This window comes from Coregonus clupeaformis, chromosome 18 (assembly GCF_020615455.1).
Source record: "Coregonus clupeaformis isolate EN_2021a chromosome 18, ASM2061545v1, whole genome shotgun sequence".
NCBI lineage: Eukaryota > Metazoa > Chordata > Actinopteri > Salmoniformes > Salmonidae > Coregonus > Coregonus clupeaformis.
The window spans coordinates 18,766,111-18,786,908 of NC_059209.1; the positions used below are offsets into that span (position 1 = coordinate 18,766,111).

Sequence of the window (20,798 nt, forward strand, 5' to 3'; positions counted from 1 at the left end):
AATTGGTCCTTCAGGCAGGTTTCAATAGGCAATATGTAGGTCAGTTTCACAATAGTACTCAAAAATGTGATGCTACGCTAATAAAAAATAAAAGTGTATCTTGTTTATCAAATTTCAAAAACATTGACTGTCTGTCAATGCATGTCCATCAGAGATCATCCTCAGTTACCTTGAATAATGACATCTTTCATGAATAACAAGAGATGCTAGCCTGTTTATCCTTCTGTCATCATATTTGGTGGCAATCTTGCGGTGTTGGAAGTAACATGCCATGGACATTGGCAATTTGAATGAATAAAAGACCATTCACAATAATCATAGTGCCTTTATTTAAATACAAGTTTATTTGTGTTACACATGTAGACATTCACCCAGAGCCTTGCTTGTTATAAAGCCTCCCTTTGTCTTTGAACATCAACCTCCTCTCCTGACCCTTTATCATAGAGGACATTTCTGTAAAAAAACAACATAAATTACTTAACATTTATTTTGTAGAGTTTCTCACAGAAAGTGTGTTTTCATGACAAATTCCACCTTTGGGACAATAGTTTCTTATCGGACATAAACAGCAATGTAATTTATCCAGATTAATCAGGAATTCATGTTTTTCTGACATCAAACTCTATAGACAGGTTGGTTGTTTAGCAACAAAACTGATGCGTGCTCAACTATGGGGCAAAACAGACGGGGTTGGCTTAGATTGTTGACAACACGTAAACTATATTTAATAATAATAATAATAATAATAATAATAATAATAATAATAATATGCCATTTAGCAGACGCTTTTATCCAAAGCGACTTACAGTCATGTGTGCATACATATGGGTGGTCCTGGGGATCGAACCCACTACCCTGGCGTTACAAGCACCATGCTCTACCAATTGAGCTACAGAGGACCACAGTCTCCAATGTTTATTAAAAACATAAATACATTTGCACAATGAGCACTTATTGTCGCTCAAATACATTGCTACAGTTGTTGGTTAGCTAGCTTGTGAATTTTAGCCATATTAGCATTGACAGGAAATCAGTCAAAACACCTTAAAACAAGACATGGTATCAAGAACAAGATGAAACGAGTCACTTACGATTCCCCACATGGCAGTTTCTTGTCATTGTTTGTAGCCATCTGGTCATCCAGAATTACAACAACTCAAGGACTTCTGCCCCATTGAAGCATGCATCGTTTTTGTGACGTTGTCAGCTAAACCATCTATTTATACATCATGAAATTGACCTACCCCCAAACCAATATAGTCTTTTTCCTGATTCTCTATGTCCTGATTACATTCCTGTTAAACATTTTGGTCTGCTACGCAAGGCAGGGAAGGATAGACATAACAAGGAAGTCTGGATTCTCACGACTGTAGAGTGTGGACAACATTGGTATCTAGGCTAATTCAAAACTCTAAATACAGATTCAGTTCTTTAGCACTGATGTCAGTCACCAACCACTGCACAACAGTCATATGAACACAAAAACACTGTCTCTGCTCCACAAACCTTGGTTCTTCATCTGCAAGTCCTCCACCATGTTTTGAAGGCTGTCCAGTTTTCCTTGCAAGTGCTTGCATGTGTGTCCTGTCAACTCAGCCTGCGGATTGGCCACTGGATAAACATTAAGTGAAACTACAAGTAACTCACTCAGAAGTCATCAGATTAGAGTTCTGAAATTCAAACATTATTATGATGAAATACTGTAGTAACAGAGGAACTCCAAGCCCATTTAAGTGGGGCATAGAAGGCCTCAGTTGTCTCCCACATTGGTTACACACAGAGGTGTAACAATAGTGAAGACAGTAGGACTTACAGGTGTCTGCAAGAGGGCTTGCTGCCTGGGGCAGAGGCCTGCTCTGTTGTAGATGCGTAGGGTTGTGGTCAGTGGTCAGGAGTGAGTGTACAGGGGACGTGCGGCCCAGTGCCATGGCTCGAGGGGACGATGTGTAGCAAGGCAGAGATGCAACAAAAGATAAGTCATGGCCTGTAGAAATAGCAAACAATGTCTAAAGTGGAGGAATGATTAACTGATCAAAATTGTGTATACCTTAATCATATTACGTTTGAGGGGACCACATGGATGATAAAGGAGACTAGAAGAGTGATACGAAACGTGAAATAAGGGAAATTAAGCACATGCTTTGTTAACTGTGTTTAAGTGGTTGGTCGTACCAACAAAGATAAACTCACTGTCGCTTGAGAAGGTGCTGTTTAAATTCCGCTCATCCAGATCAGTTGTCCTAAGGGGGTGAGGCACACCACTCCACATATTGCATACACAAACACGCATTAGAACGAAGCCACAGACACTACACATGCATGTGGCCTGAAGAGTAGAAGAGCCAATACACAGGTAGGGGCCGGTTGCCAACAGCCATGCTCAGGCAGTCAGACTGCTCTTACCTGCAGTAGGTCCCCTTTGTCGTTTTGGCATTGCTTGTAAAACATTTGGTGACTTCATTGCTGGAAGATAAATATTTTATTGTATCAAATTTGAACGAAAGAGGATCCACATGATTGTAGTTAATGGGTTGATTGAGAACCAAATAGAACACAATCTTTGTAAACATTTGAGTAACATGTCACTAGTGGTTGTGAAATAAACTGATTGGCGCACAACTATAAAATGTGGGGCGAAAACGAGTAACATCATGACCTCTAATGGTCACATGACCTCTAATAGTGAGGACAGACTTACAGTGTGGTCCTGTGCGCTCTCTCTGGAGCAGAGCTCCTTCTGAGGATGCTGGTGTTGGTGTGTGGTCCGGGGTTCTCAGAAATCACACCTCGCAGCTCTTTGACTAGAGAACGCAGCTCCATAGTGGGGCTTTCCAGCAGCCGCTGAGGCTTCAACTGCAACAGGGGTGAAGAGGTGCTGTGTAAAATACCATTATGGCCAATACCAATAAGGATTACAGTATATTCAACACAGAAATCTATTGTTTACTATCTGGAATCCCTCCATGCTTTGAATAAATTGGCTTCAATCCGGCTGTTCCGGAGTCAAGTCAAATGGTTGATGAACGAGTCTGTCGCGCTACCACAGGAATGCAATCAGGGTGTGTTTTTAATTTTGGGAAGTCAGAAGTGCTGAGCTTTGTTTTCCACAGCTGAATAAACAGCAACAAAGCCAGACCCTGGGAGGATTGGAGCCATTTTGTAGGAGGTTTCTGCATTGATTTATTTTATTATTATTATTTACCTCTAGCAGGCAGTTAGAGCCGTGCTGGGTGGAGGATAGTGCATTCCGGGCTGTGAGGCTGGTAGATGAAGCACGCTGAGCATTCCCTGTGTCTCGCAGGTTTTGGCCCTGCAACTCCTGCTGAAAAGACACAGCCCTTGAAAAAGCATACAGTAGAAGGGTGTAGACAGAAACAACAAAACAGCATATGCATTAGACCTCTATAGAGGCAAATGTACACCCGTCTTACTGAACTGTACCTTCACATCCAGAGCATGCTGCAGCTTCAGCCGCACAAACGCCTGCTCTTCCAACTGGATGAAGTCTTGACAGTCGATAAAGCTCCCAGACATCTGAGGAACATAGTAAGTGTAAAAAGGGGGTCAGTCACAGCAAATCGTACATTTCTCTTGATACAGTGTGTGATAAAGTGAGTGTAAATACAAGGTAGTGCCACACTACCTGGTGTAGGGACACCTCCAGTTTGGCGACTTTCTCCCTGAGCTGTCTCTCCAGGGAACGGACGGTCTCCAACTCAGCTGCCATCTGTCTCTTCTCCTCTGTAACGGAGGCCAGCTCCTGGACCTGACGCTTACTCTCCAGACTCTGGTAACGCTTTTCCTGGGAAGAGAGAGACCATATTGAAAGGCAGATTATTATACATTTAAGTAAAAACACCAGAATCCCTTGTTGTTTAAAATCCCTACATTATTAAGGACACAGGCCTTTGTTCTGTGTGGAAGCCTGTGCATGTGTAATAGCGAGAGGCAAGGTGGATTACCTCAGAATTTGGAGTTTTGCATCATGGAGCCCTAAAGCAGACTTTGAGGTGTTCCTACCTGGCTCAGTTTGTCCATGGTCTCCTCCAGTAGTTGGATTCGGCCCTGGAGAGAGTCGATCTGTTCTCTCTTGGTTTTTATCTGCTTCTGCATCCCCATGGCAACCTTCAGGCCTGGACAGAAAAAGGGGAGGCAGGGCAGAGAGGACGAGTCAATCAAGGTCCATTTACTCTCATCTCTTTCTGTCTACTCAGTGGAGGGGGGGGAATGAATGAAAGCCTCCATTATACTGAAATTATATTTAAATCCAAACTGGCTTTCCAGCATGCTAGTAAGAGGCACATCTAATGTTCAAAAGGGGTATTTTTGCCGTTATACAGATTAAAACCAACCCGGTGGATTGACAATGGATTCCTGTTTAAAGTATCCTGTTTTTTTTTATTAAGCGATACAGAGTTGGCTACAATTCCAATTTCATCCTCCAGAAGAGGCAGAACGCTCTTTTCAATTTAAACTATTATTATTCTCGCCACAAAAAGAATGCTCAATATACGGGGCATTGAACAGTCATCCCTGTGCTGACTGCCACGAGGAAACAGAATCAATAGATCATCTCTTTTGGTTCTGTCCTTCGGTGGCTCACTTTTGGAGTCAGGTCCAGGAGTGGTTGTTAAGTCATAATGTCTGTGTTCAGATGGACCTACAAACAGTACTGTTAGGAGATCTGAAAAACCACGATCAAACAATGGAAAATATAATTATACTCTTAGGTAAACAATGTATTTTTTTGGGGCAATCTCGGTAGAAATGGTACAAATAGAAATGTTTAGACCCTCGTTAAGACATCACAGTAAAATAGGTGGATATATTGCAAATCAAATAGTAAAATGGTAGTGTACTGGGAAAGATGGGTTAGTCTAGAAATATGACGGTTGGAATCAAATACAAATAAATTACTTCCAGAGCTATTTATTCATCCATTGCAATAGTCAGTTCTCTCAACTAAAACCTCATGCCTAAACATATCGTGTATATTTCCCATAATCATATAAACACAAAATTCTCTGCTACAATATAATGTTCTCTGTGATGTTTGTCAGATGTGCAGTGCTGACCGGGTCTGTCCGCTCCCTCTAGGGTCCTCAGGGTGCTCCTGACCTGGTCCATCTCAGCCTGGGTGGTCTTCAGCTGGGCCTTCAGACCCACCACCACACCCTCCTGCTCCTCACTCTTACTGCTGTGGAGCCTCTTCAACTCCTTATGCTCCTCTGGAGGACAGATGGACACAAACAACCGCACACAAAGCACAATGAGGGCTTGGTGAACATGACAAACATACAGTACATGCTGTAGTGCTTTTCCAACACAGTGTAGCAACTTCAGCATTATTCTTGCCTTTTGCCACTGAAGACCTGTATTTCCCCAAAGACTGGAGAAATGGAGGCCGTTATATCTAATCATTTAAAGTTCTTCATTATTGCAGAATTAATAAAGATCATAATTCATAGAGAAACGTTAACAAATAACTGTTTGGTCACAGGAGTAAAACATTTAATCGGATAAATCAAAGACACAACGTCAACACAATAATTTATGTTGATTAGGGAGCCAGCCGCAAGACAGATGACCACAACACTATCCTACTGATGAAAGAACAGACAGAGTGGCTGCATCATTTTATCTGTAAGAGGGGAATATTCTCATATGAAAGCCATCTATAATGACAGCCAGTGTACCTGTGAGGCTGACCAGTTGCATGCGTTGCACCTCTAGCTCAGCGGTGAGCTTCTGTTTCTCCAGCGTCAGCTCCTTGACACAGCAGCTCTGTTTGGACAGGCCAGCCTGCTGCACTCGCCTCTCCTTCTCCAGCACTGCCAAACGCTCCTCACGCTGCTCCAAGTCGGTCTGTATAGGGCGGGACACAACAGGGTTTGAACATTATTGGTAGGATAGCTTTGAAAACATACCCAAAAAGAAAATATTGGAGTATTATAATCCAAGACAAGGAATAATTATTGGTGTTAACTGAGGATTCCCCTTAGCAGCCTGTATGATCTCTGGCCCAGAGGGGGAGGAAACAACCAACCATGAAATTAAAGTAGGATGATGCAAATAAACTATGATCAAAACTAACTAAATAGTCAACTAACTCTAGCTAACTAACTAACAAACCAACCCTTAGCTGTTGGATCTCTAGCTTGTGCTCACTGAGCTGGTTGCTGAGGCGGCTCTTCTCGTCGTGCAGGGAGTCAATGCTACATCCATGCTGTACCGTCATCTGGGTGGTGCTCTCCATCTGCAGCCGCAGCAGGTCCACCATCTTCTCCTGGTCCTCCAGCTTGAGCCTCAGCACCTCAGTCTCTGCCCTGAGGGCCTGGCAGCGGCCCTGGGCCTCCTCCAGCCTGGCCCGGCCCTGCTGCGCCTCCTGCTGCCTCAGCTGCAGCTCCCTGTCCCTCTCCTCCAGCAGCGCCTGGACCCTCTTCAGCTCCTCGTCCCGGTCCCCCTGTAGGGCCTGCATCCGCAGCTCCTCGTCCCTGGCCCTGTTCAGCTCCCCTCGCAACACAGCCAGCTCTTCCTGCTGCTCCCACTGATGCTTCTCGCCCAACAACTGCTAAAGGAGACTAAATTTAATGAGTGTTTGACAACTAAGGCCTTTGGTCATTTTCCTCTTTTTTTAAAATTAAACAAACAGCTCAAGGCTTTTCATTTAAATCTCACCTGAGCCTCCACCTGTGCCTGGCAGTCGTCTTTGAGAGATCCCACCAGAACCTCCAGCTGCTGCACCCCCAGGCGTCGCTCCTCCAGCTCTCTGCGCAGCCCGTCGCTGGTCACACTATGGCCCGTGTCCCACTCCCACAGCTGTTTGGTCTGCTTCTTCTCAAGGGCCAGCTCCTCACGGGCCTGCCGGAGCTCCGACTGACCCCACACGTAATACAGTACTTACTCTCATTCAAACGTCGCTGTTTGTGTTCATATGTTTGGATTTCTTCGATTTTTTTTCAAAGCCACATTCCCATTTATATATCAAATACATTGATAGATGTAGGCTTTCTGGAATCGAAAAATGTGCAATGTGCTTTTTCCACAGCAGCAAGGAGCACACTATGGCTGTATCCTCCCTGTTTGTGTCTGAGGCTGGGTTGTATTACCGTGAGCTGGCAGAGCTGAGAGTCCAGCTCCTCTGCCTGCTGGAGGGATCTGTCTCTCCCTCTCTGGGCCTCCTCCACCTGAGACTGGGCCTCAGCCAACTGCTTCTCCAGAGCACCCACCTGGCACATCATGACAACCCAAACCTTCAGAACCTTCACATAGAATATTACAATGTAGTGGAGGCTGCTGAGGGGAGGACAGCTCATAATAATGTCTGGAACGGCGCAAATGGAATGGCATCAAACACATAGAAACCATGTGTTTGATACCACTCCACCTATTCCGCTCCAGCCATTACCACGAGCTCGTACACCCCAATTAAGGTGCCACCAACCTCCTGTGATACAATGTCTACCTCCTACACTTTTGATTGAATAGGCCAAGGCCACTCTATCATTATTCTAATAATTTTACAACACAATAGGTATATGTAGCCATTACCTTGTCTTCATGGACCCGTTGGGCGTCCAGTAGATCGGAGCGCAGGATGGAGAGAGCTGACTCCAAGTCATTGACCTGACACTGGTGCACTGAAGCCTGACTCTCACCTTGTTTTCTGGTCAGAAGGAAATAATGCATGTTTTTGGACGCTTTCTGAAAGATAAGACCGATGTCTTACAACTAAATTAAAATATAGGTGATATAATCAATTTGGGGGGGGGAAAGATAGAGCTTTGAATTTAATTCAACTCAGGAAATGTGTAGATATTGTATTGCTGGTTAATTCACGTCTCTCACTGTAACAATTCCACCTGGACACACAAGCTGGAGGCACTGCTTCTGGAGCTGCTCAATTTCTCAGTCAATATCGCCACCTCCTGGTCATGACTGGTAATAAGCTGCTCCAGTCTGGAAAAGAGCAAAGCAAGCCAAGCAAGGCAATTTGACATGTCGCCTCAAGGAACTTATGTAGTAAACATACTTACAGTTAAAAAAAATCCTCAGTGGGCAAAGGTAAATTCTATACCAGACAGCCTTACATGCAGGGAATGTGTGTGCTATCAGATAAGTGAATGAATTACTAATCCCAGGTAACCCAAGTGACTGTGGCAAGAATTGACAAAAGTTAATGAAAACGTACCTTTCCCTTTGCTCCTTCAACAGTATCTCTGCTTTACCTTGGCATTTATGTTCTTGAGTCTCCATCTGCTCCTTCAGCTGGCACAATGAGTTAGGAATAGAAAGATACAAGAACAACACATCAAACCTTTGATAAAAGTGTTTAGTGTGGCATAAAACATAACACAGACTGTCTTACCAGCAGGAATCTTTCTCTCAGATTGTGATTCTCATTCTCCAAGTCCTGTATTACTTTCTCCACCGCAACTCCCAGTGCGTCATGGCTGGTGTACAAATTGTTTCTACACCGTTTCTCATAAGCCAACAGCGTGGAGTACACCTCCTGTAGTGTCCGCTCCATTGACTCTGCTTTCCTGCTTTGTGACTTTGCTTCATCCTCAGCCTCCAGTAGCCTCTGGTCCCCTGTCTGTTTATTGGTTTGCAGCTCTCTGATTATTGCTTGCATTTTCCCCATTACATCTGCCTGTTTTCTGCTCTCTTTCATTCTGAGGGACCAAACAATTAACATTGAGGCAACTTGTCCTTTACTCCCTTACTTTTACAGTTACAATGATCCTAGATCTGTCCAAAGGTATACAGTACAAATGGCCTACATTGCAAGAGTTTTAGCATCAATTACCTTCGATCAGTCAGGGCATCTTTCTCAATCTGGACCTCGTGCAACTTTGTCTGCAGCTTGATGATGGTCTGACGGAATTTGAACTTCTGCTGTTCATGAAACGCACACACCTGAAAAAGTATTAGCATATGTGCTGCAATCAATGGCACCTCAGTGGCACAGAATTGCATGGCTTTTGATTCAAATAATTTTATTCAGGAGGCCTCCTTCAACCAGATTATATCAACAACTCTCAGCAGGAAAGGAAAACAAATAGTCCTCCATCTCAGATTAACCTCACACAGCTGCTTCTGGAGCTCAGACACCTGCTGAGAGTAGTCCTCTATTACATTTTCCAAAACATCTTTCCCAGGGAAGGTTACACCACTTCTGACCACCTCCAGATCCAGGCCATCCAGGTCATATGTTAGAGGCTGGATCAAAGACGGTCGGTACTGAGACAGCACTTCTGAGTTCTCCTCCGAAGAACCATCTGTAAAAATAAAATAAAAAATAAAAAAGGAGTCAATAGGGAAAATGTATCACTGAAAAGTACTACAGGTAGTTTCAGAATTCTAAATAGGTTAGTGTCATATTTTGTAGTGAGTGACAATAGCTCTGATGTGTTACTGTATAGAGCTAGTACTAGCTAGCTAGTGTATACACTTTGCGATGGCTATATTTTTCTTAATGACACAAGAAACCTCATACTCACCCATAAACATGGGAAAGTAATTGATTTGTGAGGGTGAGCTGCTGGGAAATGTGCGTCCCATTTTCTCCATTGTAATTTTAGTTGCATGTTCCACCTCTTCTTGCAGCATTTGGGTCTCCTTGGTTCGTCTGTCGAGCTCCTCACTGTAAAGAAAGAAAGCCAACCTAACAAACTCGCTTCCAAATGGATGATGGTTCATGGTGCAAAAGGCAGACAATCTGTTTTCAAATACAGGTAGGTAGCTAACGTTAGTGTTTTGAAAAAGGAGGTAACGTTAGGGCAGTTAACAGGTAACGCGTTAGTTAGTTAGAGAAACTTAAACTGGCAAAATTACCTCAACTCATCCAGATTCTTGTACCTTCTAGAGACAGTACTGGTGTCATTTGTACCTGAAAGTAGAGGTAGCTAGCTTAATTAGATAGCCAAAGGGGGTTGGCTCAGTGCTGTCACTGCTGATGGCGCCTGGGATCAGCACTATGACAAGTTGCTTGCGATCGACTTTAGTATCTAGTACAGTAATGTTATAGCTAGCTAGTCAGGTTAACTGACTTACTTGTTGTTGGAATCTCGTGCAATAATCCATCATCAAACAATTCAGACGATTTATAGATGGATAAATCACTATCTTTAGGTATGGAATTTTGAGATCCAGATGACATTATCAGTTGGTTAGCTAGCTAGCAGTGTGGGATCGCATATGCAAATCAAAAACAAGCGCCTGCAAGCAACAAGTAGCTAACGTTAGGGAAGCTTAATCGCCATGGAAACCGTTGATTTCGCGCTTTCTTCAGAAGTTGGTGGATTTTAGAAACAGTAACGTTAACTCCACAAACTTGTTCTTGACTTTGTAGCTAATATCTCAAGAACTAACAGAAAGATCTTTACTTCACTGTTAAATACAAAATATTAAAGGGTAGTAGAACCTGTCGTCATCCACCGGTGCCAGATGGATGTTGTAGTTCTCAAAGTTTAAGAGACGACCGTCATTGAAGCCGCAGTTAAAGCAAAGATTTTTATAACTACCTTAAGATAGACCACAGCCTGTTGTTTCCAATGTGAACAAATGAGTCATAGTGGGCAGAGTCAAGCACAAGCTAGCGAGATCCTATTGGTGCATTGTAGAAAATATTTGCATGTTTCGGTTCGGGAACGCCTACTCTGTGCAGTGCGCGTGTGCAAAACCTAAATTCGCCTTTGCGCTCCTTAAAAACAACGCGATTTTGAAAATGTTTGGCAATGGGTAAAGTCTACAAAACTTAGTCCACTCTGTTCATAACAAATTATAGTTTTAAGAACAGAAAACGGTATTGAGATCAAATGTTTCATCGATGAGAAAATGCGCAGAATGTCGGCCAAAATCTATCTCGTTCCATCTTCAACCACTGCACTGGGCTTACTCTCACTACCACATTTGGTACTGAGTGGAAACGACAAGCGGATGCTTCACATTTATACATCCGGCGAAATATCTCCCATTTTTCTATCTGTGGTTCAAGCCTTGTTCAAATTATCAACACCAACATTACAGTAGATGACAATTTATGAAATATATTCTTAGTTTACGTTATAGCTAACATAATCGAAATGGAAATGTGAATACTGATTTGATATTTGCACAAATTCGTCTTGTTCCAAGCGTTTGGCAAGGTAAGAAATGTCTCTGTCTTGTTAGCTAACCTAGCTCACGTTAGCTAGCTAGCTTAGCTTGTTGACCCTTTTTGCTTTGCAGCTGGTATACTGTATACTCTTAGCATGTAATTTTGAGATACATGGGATCGTTTTTCATTAAAGATGATTAACGTTAATTAATTGCGTCAAAAATAATGTCCCAATATGAGCTTGATAGGTGACCTACATACGACAGTTGTTTCAGATAACGTTAGCTAGCTGCTAACTAGGAAGCTTCAAACCCCCCCTTAATAATTAGAATAGACAGCTTGCTTTTCAATCCATCCATTCTACTATCAATAAGATTTTGGTGGATACTTTTTAACATATAATGTTAAAGATGACAGGCAAAGGTCTCCATGTAAACCATAAAACGTAATAATAATGTTCATTTAGGCTTAATTAAATAAGCCTCAACAGCATTTTTGTCTATCACTACATTTAGCTGTCATTTCTACATTTTGGTGAAAATCTAATTTCTGTCCATAGAATGGATGACATCATTTCAGGTCAAAATGAAAAGAACAATACTGCAAGCAACACAAGTTACAGACGTGGCTTTTGTTAGCCGATTAACTCCAGGATTTACAAAAGAGTTGCGCAGCAACTTCACAACTAGCTACTGATTTCAGCACCCAAAGAATAGCCCACAATTACATACAAGATTGTTCTGTGTAATTGTGTGCTATTCTTTGGTTGCTGAAATCAATAGTTTTTATTAAAAAATGTTGTGACCATTTATGTGACGTTGGCGCTCCAGTCCACCCACCCTAGACACTGCTCAACTCCATTGTAAATCAAGGAGTTGAGTTGAGTTTGCTAGGCTTTGTGAGTCCTGACTTGAGAATATGTGGGGAATAAATATCTGTCAATAATCAAATCAAATCGATTTTTATTTGTCACATGTGCCGAATACAACAGGTGTAGACCTTACAGTGAATTGCTTACTTACAAGCCCTTAACCAACAATGCAGTTTTATAAAAATATGATTGACATACCAAGCAACAGAGCTTTCAAATTTGGAGATGGGAGAGTCGGCCATTCTACCAAGAGAGTCAAGATACCAGCAAAAATTGGTCAAACTAAGTGTCACATTGAAACAGAGGTGGTCCCTGCGGATATCCCCTTACTATTAAGCAAAGCTTCCCTCAAGAAGGCATGGGCTGTACTAGACATACAAAATGACAAGGCAGTGATGTTTAAACAACCAGTGACCCTTGAACTTACTACCTCAGGTCACTATTGTGTAAACATTTTAGACAAAGACATCACACATATCCATGTAAAAATGAGATTCTGACAGACACATCACATGGAGATTCTGACAGTCACAGAGAACATGAACACAGAGGAAAAAAAACTAAGTATTGTTAAAACTTCACAAACAGTTTGGACATGCTACAGTTGAGACTTCTGAAATTACTCAGCAGTTCTGGGAATAACGATGATGAGTATTTCCATTCTACGGCAGATAGTTAAAAGTTGTGAGATATGCCAGAAATACAGCAAACCTAAGCCCAGACCAGCTGTTGATTTGCCACTGGCTTCCAAGTACAATGAAACAGTGACTGTAGATCTACATGAGTTAGGACCAAGTGTGTGGTACCTTCACATAATCCACCACTTCACATGCTTCAGTGCTGGAAGCATCGTGAATACAAAGAAACCCAGTGAAATCGTCAAGCACTTCATTCATTTCTGGATAAGTGTGCATGGCCCGCCCCAGAAATTGTACAGTGACAATGGAGGAGAATTAAATAATAATGAAATAAGAGCAATGGCTGAGATATTTAACAACTGCTGCATACAGTCCATGGAGCAATGGACTTCTGGAGAGACATAATCAAACACTCACAGAGATTATGCTGAAAGTGAAGCAAGACAATGGATGTGACTGGAAAACAGCCCTAGATTGGGCTTTGATGGCAAATAGCTCAATGCACAATGTTCATGGCTACAGCCCATACCAACTAGAGTTCGGGCAGAACCCTAATCTTCCCTCTGTACTCGTTGACAAGCCACCAGCACTAGAAGGGACCAGTATGAGTGCATGGGTGGGACAGCACCTTTCAGCACTACATGCAGCGAGAAAAGCATTCACTGAAGCAGAGTGTTCAGAGAGAATTCGCAGGGCTCTGCGTATACAGCTTTGACCCACCAATGAGAAGTACGAGACTGGAAACAAAGTGTACTACAAACGAGTTGACTGTCGAGTGGAAAGGACCGGGAGTAGTCATTGGCCAAGATGGTGTGGTGGTACTTGTGAGGCACCATTGTCAGGGTGCATCACTCAAGATTGCGGAAAGTTAATGATCAACAAGATGGAGGGTCTGTTGCTGAAAATGACAAAAAGGACACATTAACAGACACAAACCTACCAGATGTCACATCCAATGAAATGGACACTGAAACGGACACAGGAAATGGAGCAGAGACCTTCAACCATGGCACAGGTAATAATGTTGAGGGTTCAAATTAGGAAAACATTCAACAACAGCCACGTGTTAAGACAACATGGTTGTTCCAATCTGAAAACTGGACAAACTGTTAAATACATGGACATAGAAAGTGGTATTCCACACACAGCAACCGTTATTGGATGAGCAGGAAAATACCAGAACTGGTACAACTTGCAGTACTCTGAACCAGCTACACTTTCTGGTACAACAGGGCCAGCTGACCTGTCACTTGTAGATAATCTTGGAATTTAACCAATGGAAAATTGAGAAAAACAGAATGACATTCAAAATGATGATGTACTTGAAACAAAGGATGTGTCATTTGACTCAGCTAAACTAGATGAGCTCAGTAATTGGAGGAAAAATTGAGTGTTTGAGGAAGTCAAAGACGTTGGCCAAAAATGTGTCTCAACAAGGTGGGTGTGTACTTTTAAAGAATCCTTAACTGGAATAGTGCCAAAAGCACGTCTAGTGGCTAGAGGTTTTGAGGAGCTGGCTGCTAAAGAACTCCCAAAAGACTCACCGACATGCGCCTCAGTCACTCAGATTGCTGCTGACAGTGATCTGCCAGAAAAAAATGGAAACTTCATTCCATAGACATCAAATCTGCATTTTTGCAGGGAACAGAGCTGTCAAGGGACATTCACATCCGACCTCCGCCTGAAGCTAAGATCGAAGGAACACTGTGGAAACTAAAAAAGTGTGTGTATGGCCTGGCAGATGCATCACTCTACTGGTACAACAAAGTCAAGGCAACAATGCTGAGTACAGGTGGAAAAATGTCACAAGTGGATCCTGCAGTCTTCTATTGGCTTGATCAAGACTGCAATGTGACTGGAGTACTTGCCTGTCATGTTGATCAAATCAAATCAAATTGTATTTGCCACATGCGCCGAATACAACCGGTGTAGACATTACAGTGAAATGCTTACTTACAAGCCCTTAACCAACAATGCAGTTTAAAAATGGCAAATAATTAAAATAATTAATTGATGACTTCATCTGGGGTGGCTCACAGACCTTTGCTACAACTGTGATTCCACACAAAGCTGTTTTCCAGGTCGGCCGTGAGGAGCATGATAGTTTTTGTTATGTTGGCATAGAGTTTATTACAATTGACAGATCAATACTGATGCAACAGGAAAGCTATATCAAGAATCTTCAACCCATCCACATGGATTCTTCAAGAGCCGTACAAAGGAATTCCCCTCTCTGTGGAATTGAAGCTGATCAATTGAGGTCAAAGATAGGTCAAATTCTATGGGTTGCTAGACAGAGTAGACCTGATGTAATGTTTGATGGCTGCAACTTGGCATCCAACACAAAACACCCCACTGTACAAACCATTCATGAGGCAAACAAAGTTGTTCGTAAACTGAAATCACAAGAAGTGACTCTAAAGTTTCAGCATGTTGGAAAAGATGACTCTCTGAAACTTGTCTTCGGTGATGCTTTCCTAGGGAACCTTACAGATGGAGGCACAAGGTGGACATCTAATCGTATTAATGGCTGAAGAAAGAAGATTGTCACCTATCTGTTGGCAGTCAAATAGGATCAGAAGGGGTTGTCCAAAGCACACTAGCTGGAGAAACCCTAGCTCTTGCGAATGGAATTGACATTGCCATCGTTCTGGCAACTCTGTTCTCAGAGCTTACCACTGGTGAGACAAAACGGCACATTCTACCTGTAGTTTGTGTCACTGACAACTACTCCTTAGTTGATGCTGTCAAGTCAACCAAGTCTGTCACAGAGAAAATACTTCATCTTGAGATTAGCGGCATCAAGGAACTTATTCAAGCGCAGAGAATCCAGTGGATTCTGTGGTCGGCCACAAAGGAACAGCTTTTTTTTAATGAAGTGTATTGGGCCTATTGTAATACATAGCTAGCTATCTAGCAAGCTATTATTATGGGTGGCTGCCTTTTGACATTTGACACCCTGTGGGTGGGGTAAAACAGTCCCCCTTTCTCTGAGGGAAATGTTACCGTTATTTATTTTGGATCTAATCACATAAAACGAAATGTTTTTTCAGGATGCAGGATCTTCAAGACCTTGACAATGAAACATCTTGGCTTGTCAAAGAGCTGGAGTCAAATATTGCTCAAGAAGCAGACTTTTTACCGAGGGAAACTGGCCTCAATATAATGGAGTCTGCAGCAGAGGTAGGTATTGCTAACCCAGTGACCCAGTTCTATATACTGTGCTTACCTTTCAGTAGTGTTTTGATGTGCTATTTTGATGTTTTGTTGTGCAATTTCCCATTCATTTTCAGAATCACAATGGAGTCTCTGCAAAATGCAGAAATGCCAAAGTTGAAGACCTGTGGAGCCTGACCAGCTTCTTTGGTTTCAGCACCAAGACATTTGTCCTAGCTGTCAATCTACTGGATAGGTTCCTAGCCATTATGAAGGTGTGTATTTTAAAGATATTTGTTTTGTGATGTGGTCATACTTAATATTCTACATAAATTGCATATTGTATGCATTTTGTTTATTATTGTTTGATACCGGTGTTGTTTACGTTATGTAAATGTGCATGCCTTTTTTATTTTATTTATTATTATAATATAACTCCGCAGAAGTAGCCCATTAATGGTGACTAGTGTATCACTATAATGGTATCTTCACAGGTCCAACCTAAGCACCTGCCCTGCATTGGAGTCTCCTGTCTCCATATTGCTGCCAAAATGGTTGAGGACGAGTGCAACATCTCACCCACCCATGAACTCATTCGCATCAGCCAAAGCAAGTTCACCGTTTCTGACCTCAGCCGCATGGAGAAGATAATCTCTGAAAAACTCAACTTGGAGTTCAAAGCCATCACAGCCTTAACCTTTTTACACTTATACCATGCTGTCATCGTATCACTTACGTCAGAAAGGTGAGGACTTTGTTTCTCAATTGATCACTTTTTGCCTTATGTCATCAGTGATGTATTTTTCCAATGGCTAGAAGCTGTAAAGTTGATATGCTAATGATCAGTTGACATGAGGATCACATGAGAGTTCCCTTTATTTTAAGGGGGGAGATCCCAAGCATTGGGAGACTGGAAGCCCAGCTAAAAGCCTGCTTATGCCAGCTTGTTTTCTCTAAAGCAAAGGTAAGAATTATTCTCAGGCCAATACCATTTTAACTGATAAGAATGTTAACTTTGAGTTGCTGGACTGATACGCTTTTTCATTTTTTTCTTCAGCCATCGGTGCTGGCACTGTCTGTTATTACTCAGGAATTTGATGCCCTCCAGTCTCTTGCCATGTTGGAAATTGTCCAAGAACTCCAAAGGCACCTAAAGGTATTATACAGTTTACTTAGTTATTATATTGTTATAATACAAAGACCCACTGAGGCTGACACTGACATTATACAGTAGCTTTACCCTGGCATTGAACAAGTGAAATCATCTGACAACATGCTACATGGAAACTAGCACCTTCTGGCTTGGGATGACTACTCTATTTATTTATTTATTTATTATATTTATGTCTTCTGTCAGCCTCTCGAATGTTTACTGTTCCCTTCACAGATTGTTGACAGTGAGTTACTCTACTGGAGGGGACTTGTGGCCAAATGCATGACTGAGTACAGCTCAAGTGAATGTAACAAACCAGACAACAAAAAACTGGTGTGGATTGTGTCCAGACGAACCGCCCAAAATTTGCACGCAAATCACTTCAGTGTCCCTGAACTGCCGACTATTCCAGAGGGGAGCTGGGATGAAAGTGAGAGGTAAACAAACAGCCCCTTTTAATGCACTTTACTGTTTAATAATATTTGATTACATTAGAACACCTGTGTGTGAACATAAAGGCTAATTATTGAATTGAACTGCAACGTAATGCACCACATCACTTCTACATTGTACAGCATTGCTATGATGTTTCAGGGAAGAAAGAAAAGTTAACTAAATAATATGAAGATAGTAATGATTACATCTGTTCTCCCCTGCTATATATAGTGAGGATTCCTGTGAGGACATGAGCTGTGAAGAGGACAGCCTGTGCGGCTCTCCTGGCAGCGACGCAGAGGGAGCCTTCTTCCCCTCAGAGTTTCGCAACCAGGGCAGAAAATGATACTCCTCTCCTTTTGATGAGCTCAAATTCTTGATTGAGATTAAATGTGTAACCAGGGTGCTAACTGTAACTTTTCCCTAAATGTAACTTTCGTTGTCGTTCGTAAAACATGTCTGTTAATTACTATACTGTATGTGTGACAGACGGGTATCTAACTCGGGTTGCCTGCGCGCCTTGTTAGACCTCTGAGCTAAAGCCTAGGTGTGGAAGCTAACAAATCTTCCGGTCCAAAGTAAGTTTACTGATCACGGGAGCGAGCGTATTCAACAAACCAGCTCTGCTACATATGTATGTATTCTGGAAATACTGAAGGACAGGCCCTACCAAGTGCCTGTGTTAATCCATGTGCAGTTTCTAAACTTTTGTTATGATTTTAGATAAGATCTTAGTGGAATTTAAATTGCAATATCTTGGCAGCTGACTGGCAATAAGATCTTTGAATGCCTTTTTAAATATGCTCCTGGTGTCAATCTATGTCAAAACTTGACACATTCCAGTTGATGTTAAAGGGATAGTTAACCCAAATTACAAAATGACACATTAGTTTCCTTACCCGTGTAATAAGCAGTCTTATGCATAAGGTATGACAGCAATCCATACTTGGGTTTAGTTTCCCTGGCACTGTTTCCACATGTTAACGTTTTAGCATTTGTGGCACAAATCCCATTCAAGTAATGGGATTGATATTAGCAGTTTTCACGCAAGTATTCCAAATCATCCAAAAGTATCTAAAATTGATTGTGAAGCTCAACAAAGTCACTTCTAGATGTTTTGAACATTATGCACAAAAAATGCAATATTAGATTTGTTGCACAAATGCTAAAACGTTAGCATGTGGAAACACTGCAAGGGATGCTAAACCAAAGCATGGATTGCTGTCATACCTTGTCCATAGACAGGGTAAGGAAACCAATACAGTATGTAATTTGGGTGTACTATCTCTTCAAGCACAATGGTGAAATTATTTTCTTCCTAGGATGTCAGACCCACACACTGACTGTTCAATCAATGGGAAATACCCAACATTAGTACATTGTGCAAGTTTTACCAGTTTTATAGAATAGTATTAATGTAATAGTTGCCTATACACCACGTTATTGTAATGTATTAGTGAGATTATATGCAGGATGATCCTGTATTCTATTAATGGTGACTTGTATGGAAGTATGTCAATGGGATTGTGTTAGAGAATGGTGATTGTTGATTCAGTACACGTGCAAAATATTTACATTAAAAAAATGAGTAACAAATGTACATAAAAAAAAAAAAAGTTTTATCATTCTTTGTGAATAAGCCATTTAATGTTACTGTATATCAACATTTTGTTATAAACGAACCATGTTTACTTGGAAAAAAGAACCCTGCAAATAAAAGGATTACTATTTTTAAACCCTACTGTGTATTCCCTATTATTAAGGCCCATGGGGTGCAGTCAGTGAATTTCCTGTGCTATATACAGTGCATTCGGAAAGTATTCAGACTTTTTCCACATTTGTTACGTTACAGCCTTATTCTAAAATGGATGAAATTGTTTTTTTTTTCATCATCAATCTACACACAATACCCCATAATGACAAAGCAAAAACAGGTTTTTAGGAAATTTCCCCCAAAAAACTACATATGAAATATTAAGTTTACATAAGTATTCAGACCCTTTACTCAGTACTTTGTTGAAGCACCTTTGGCAGTGATTACAGCCTCGAGTCTTCTTGGGTATGATGCTACAAGCTTGGCACACCTGTATTTGGGGAGTTTCTCCCATTCTCTGCAGATCCTCTCATGCGCTGTCAGGTTGTACGGGGAGCGTCGCAACACAGCTATTTTCAGGTCTTTCCAGAGATGTTCGATCGGGTTCAAGTCCGGACTCTGGCTGGGCCACTCAAGGACATTGAGACTTGTCCCGAAGCCACTCCTGCGTTGTCTTGGTTGTGTGCTTAGTGTCGTTGTCCTGTTGTAAGGTGAACATTCGCCCCAGTCTGAGGTCCTGAGCGCTCTGGAGCAGGTTTTCATCAAGGATCTCAAATCAAATCAAATGTTATTTGCCACATGTGCCGAATACAACAGGTGTAGACCTTACAGTGAAATGCTTACTTACAAGCCCTTAACCAACAATGCAGTTTTAAGAAAAATAAGTGTTAAGTAAAAAAATAAAAAATAATAATAAAGAGCAGCTGTACTTTGATCTGTTCATCTTTCCCTCGATCCTGACTAGTCTCCCAGTCCATGCTGCTGAAAAACATCCCCACAGCATGATGCTGCCACCACCATGCTTCACCGTAGGGATGGTGCCAGGTTTCCTTCAGATGTGACGCTTGGCATTCAGGCCAAAGAGTTCAGTCTTGGTTTCATCAGACCAGAGAATCTTGTTTCTCATGGTTTGAGAGTCCTTTAGGTGCCTTTTGGCAAACTCCAAGCGGGCTGTCATGTGCCTTTTACTGAGGAGTGGCTTCCGTCTGCCACTCTACCATAAAGTCCTGATTGGTGGAGTGGTGCAGAGATGGCTGTCCTTCTGGAAGGTTCTCCCATCTCCACAGAGGAACTCTGGAGCTCTGTCAGAGTGACCATCAGGTTCTTGGTCACCTCCCTGACCAAGGCCCATCTCCCCCGATTGCTCAGTTTGGCCTGGTAACCAGCTCTAGGAAGAGTCTTGGTGGTTCCGAACTTCTTCCATTTAAGAATTATGGAGGCTACTGTGTTCTTGGGGACCTTCAATGTGGCAGAAATTGTTCGGTAACCTTCCCCAGATCTGTGCCTCGACACAATCCTGTCTCTGAGCTCTAGGGCCAATTCATTCGACCTCATGGCTTGGTTTTTGCTCTGACATGCACTGTCAACTGTGGGACCAAATCATGTCCAATTAATTGAATTTACCACTGGTGGACTCAAATCAAGTTGTAGAAACATCTCAAGGATGATCAATGGAAACAGGATGCACCTGAGCTCAATTTCGAAATGCATAGCAAAGGGTCTGAATACTTATGTAAATAAGGTATTTCTGATTTTTCCCACATTTGTATTGTGTGTAGATTGATGAGGACAATTTTTTATTTCATCAATTTTACAATAAGGCTGTAATGTAACAAAATGTGGAAAAAGTC

The 20,798-nt window shown here is 42.0% G+C and overlaps 2 protein-coding genes across 12 annotated transcripts; one reads left to right on the forward strand and one right to left on the reverse strand.

The window, feature by feature from the left end:
• Positions 1 to 305: 305 nt before the first annotated feature.
• Positions 306 to 10,507, reverse strand: LOC121551988 (coiled-coil domain-containing protein 158). 10 transcript variants are annotated; one of them, XM_041864707.2, is made up of 24 exons: positions 10,427 to 10,507; positions 9,838 to 9,892; positions 9,504 to 9,646; positions 9,085 to 9,281; positions 8,810 to 8,919; positions 8,369 to 8,675; positions 8,192 to 8,268; positions 7,849 to 7,959; positions 7,552 to 7,666; positions 7,110 to 7,229; positions 6,679 to 6,876; positions 6,137 to 6,571; positions 5,697 to 5,865; positions 5,076 to 5,228; positions 4,021 to 4,133; positions 3,644 to 3,802; positions 3,442 to 3,534; positions 3,203 to 3,322; positions 2,699 to 2,853; positions 2,404 to 2,463; positions 2,191 to 2,261; positions 1,814 to 1,984; positions 1,507 to 1,611; positions 306 to 453 (listed from the first exon to the last, which is right to left on the reverse strand). In XM_041864707.2, exons 1-24 carry the CDS (start codon positions 10,434 to 10,436, stop codon positions 368 to 370), a joined length of 3,333 nt encoding a protein of 1,110 aa, XP_041720641.1. In that variant the 5' UTR covers positions 10,437 to 10,507; the 3' UTR covers positions 306 to 367. The 10 variants fall into 10 exon arrangements, with proteins under 10 accessions (XP_041720641.1, XP_041720637.1, XP_041720634.1 ...); XM_041864703.2 differs by lacking the exon at positions 10,427 to 10,507 and adding an exon at positions 10,057 to 10,414 and having other exon boundaries at positions 9,139 to 9,281; XM_041864700.2 differs by lacking the exon at positions 10,427 to 10,507 and adding an exon at positions 10,057 to 10,414 and having other exon boundaries at positions 6,137 to 6,568.
• On the forward strand, positions 9,662 to 18,957 carry LOC121551989 (cyclin-G2). Of its 2 annotated transcripts, none has more exons than XM_041864711.2 (8): positions 9,662 to 9,737; positions 15,664 to 15,793; positions 15,904 to 16,041; positions 16,261 to 16,511; positions 16,652 to 16,730; positions 16,824 to 16,922; positions 17,154 to 17,356; positions 17,586 to 18,957. In XM_041864711.2, exons 1-8 carry the CDS (start codon positions 9,691 to 9,693, stop codon positions 17,698 to 17,700), a joined length of 1,062 nt encoding a protein of 353 aa, XP_041720645.1. In that variant the 5' UTR covers positions 9,662 to 9,690; the 3' UTR covers positions 17,701 to 18,957. The 2 variants fall into 2 exon arrangements, with proteins under 2 accessions (XP_041720645.1, XP_041720646.1); XM_041864712.2 differs by lacking the exon at positions 9,662 to 9,737 and adding an exon at positions 10,948 to 11,150.
• Positions 18,958 to 20,798: the final 1,841 nt, after the last annotated feature.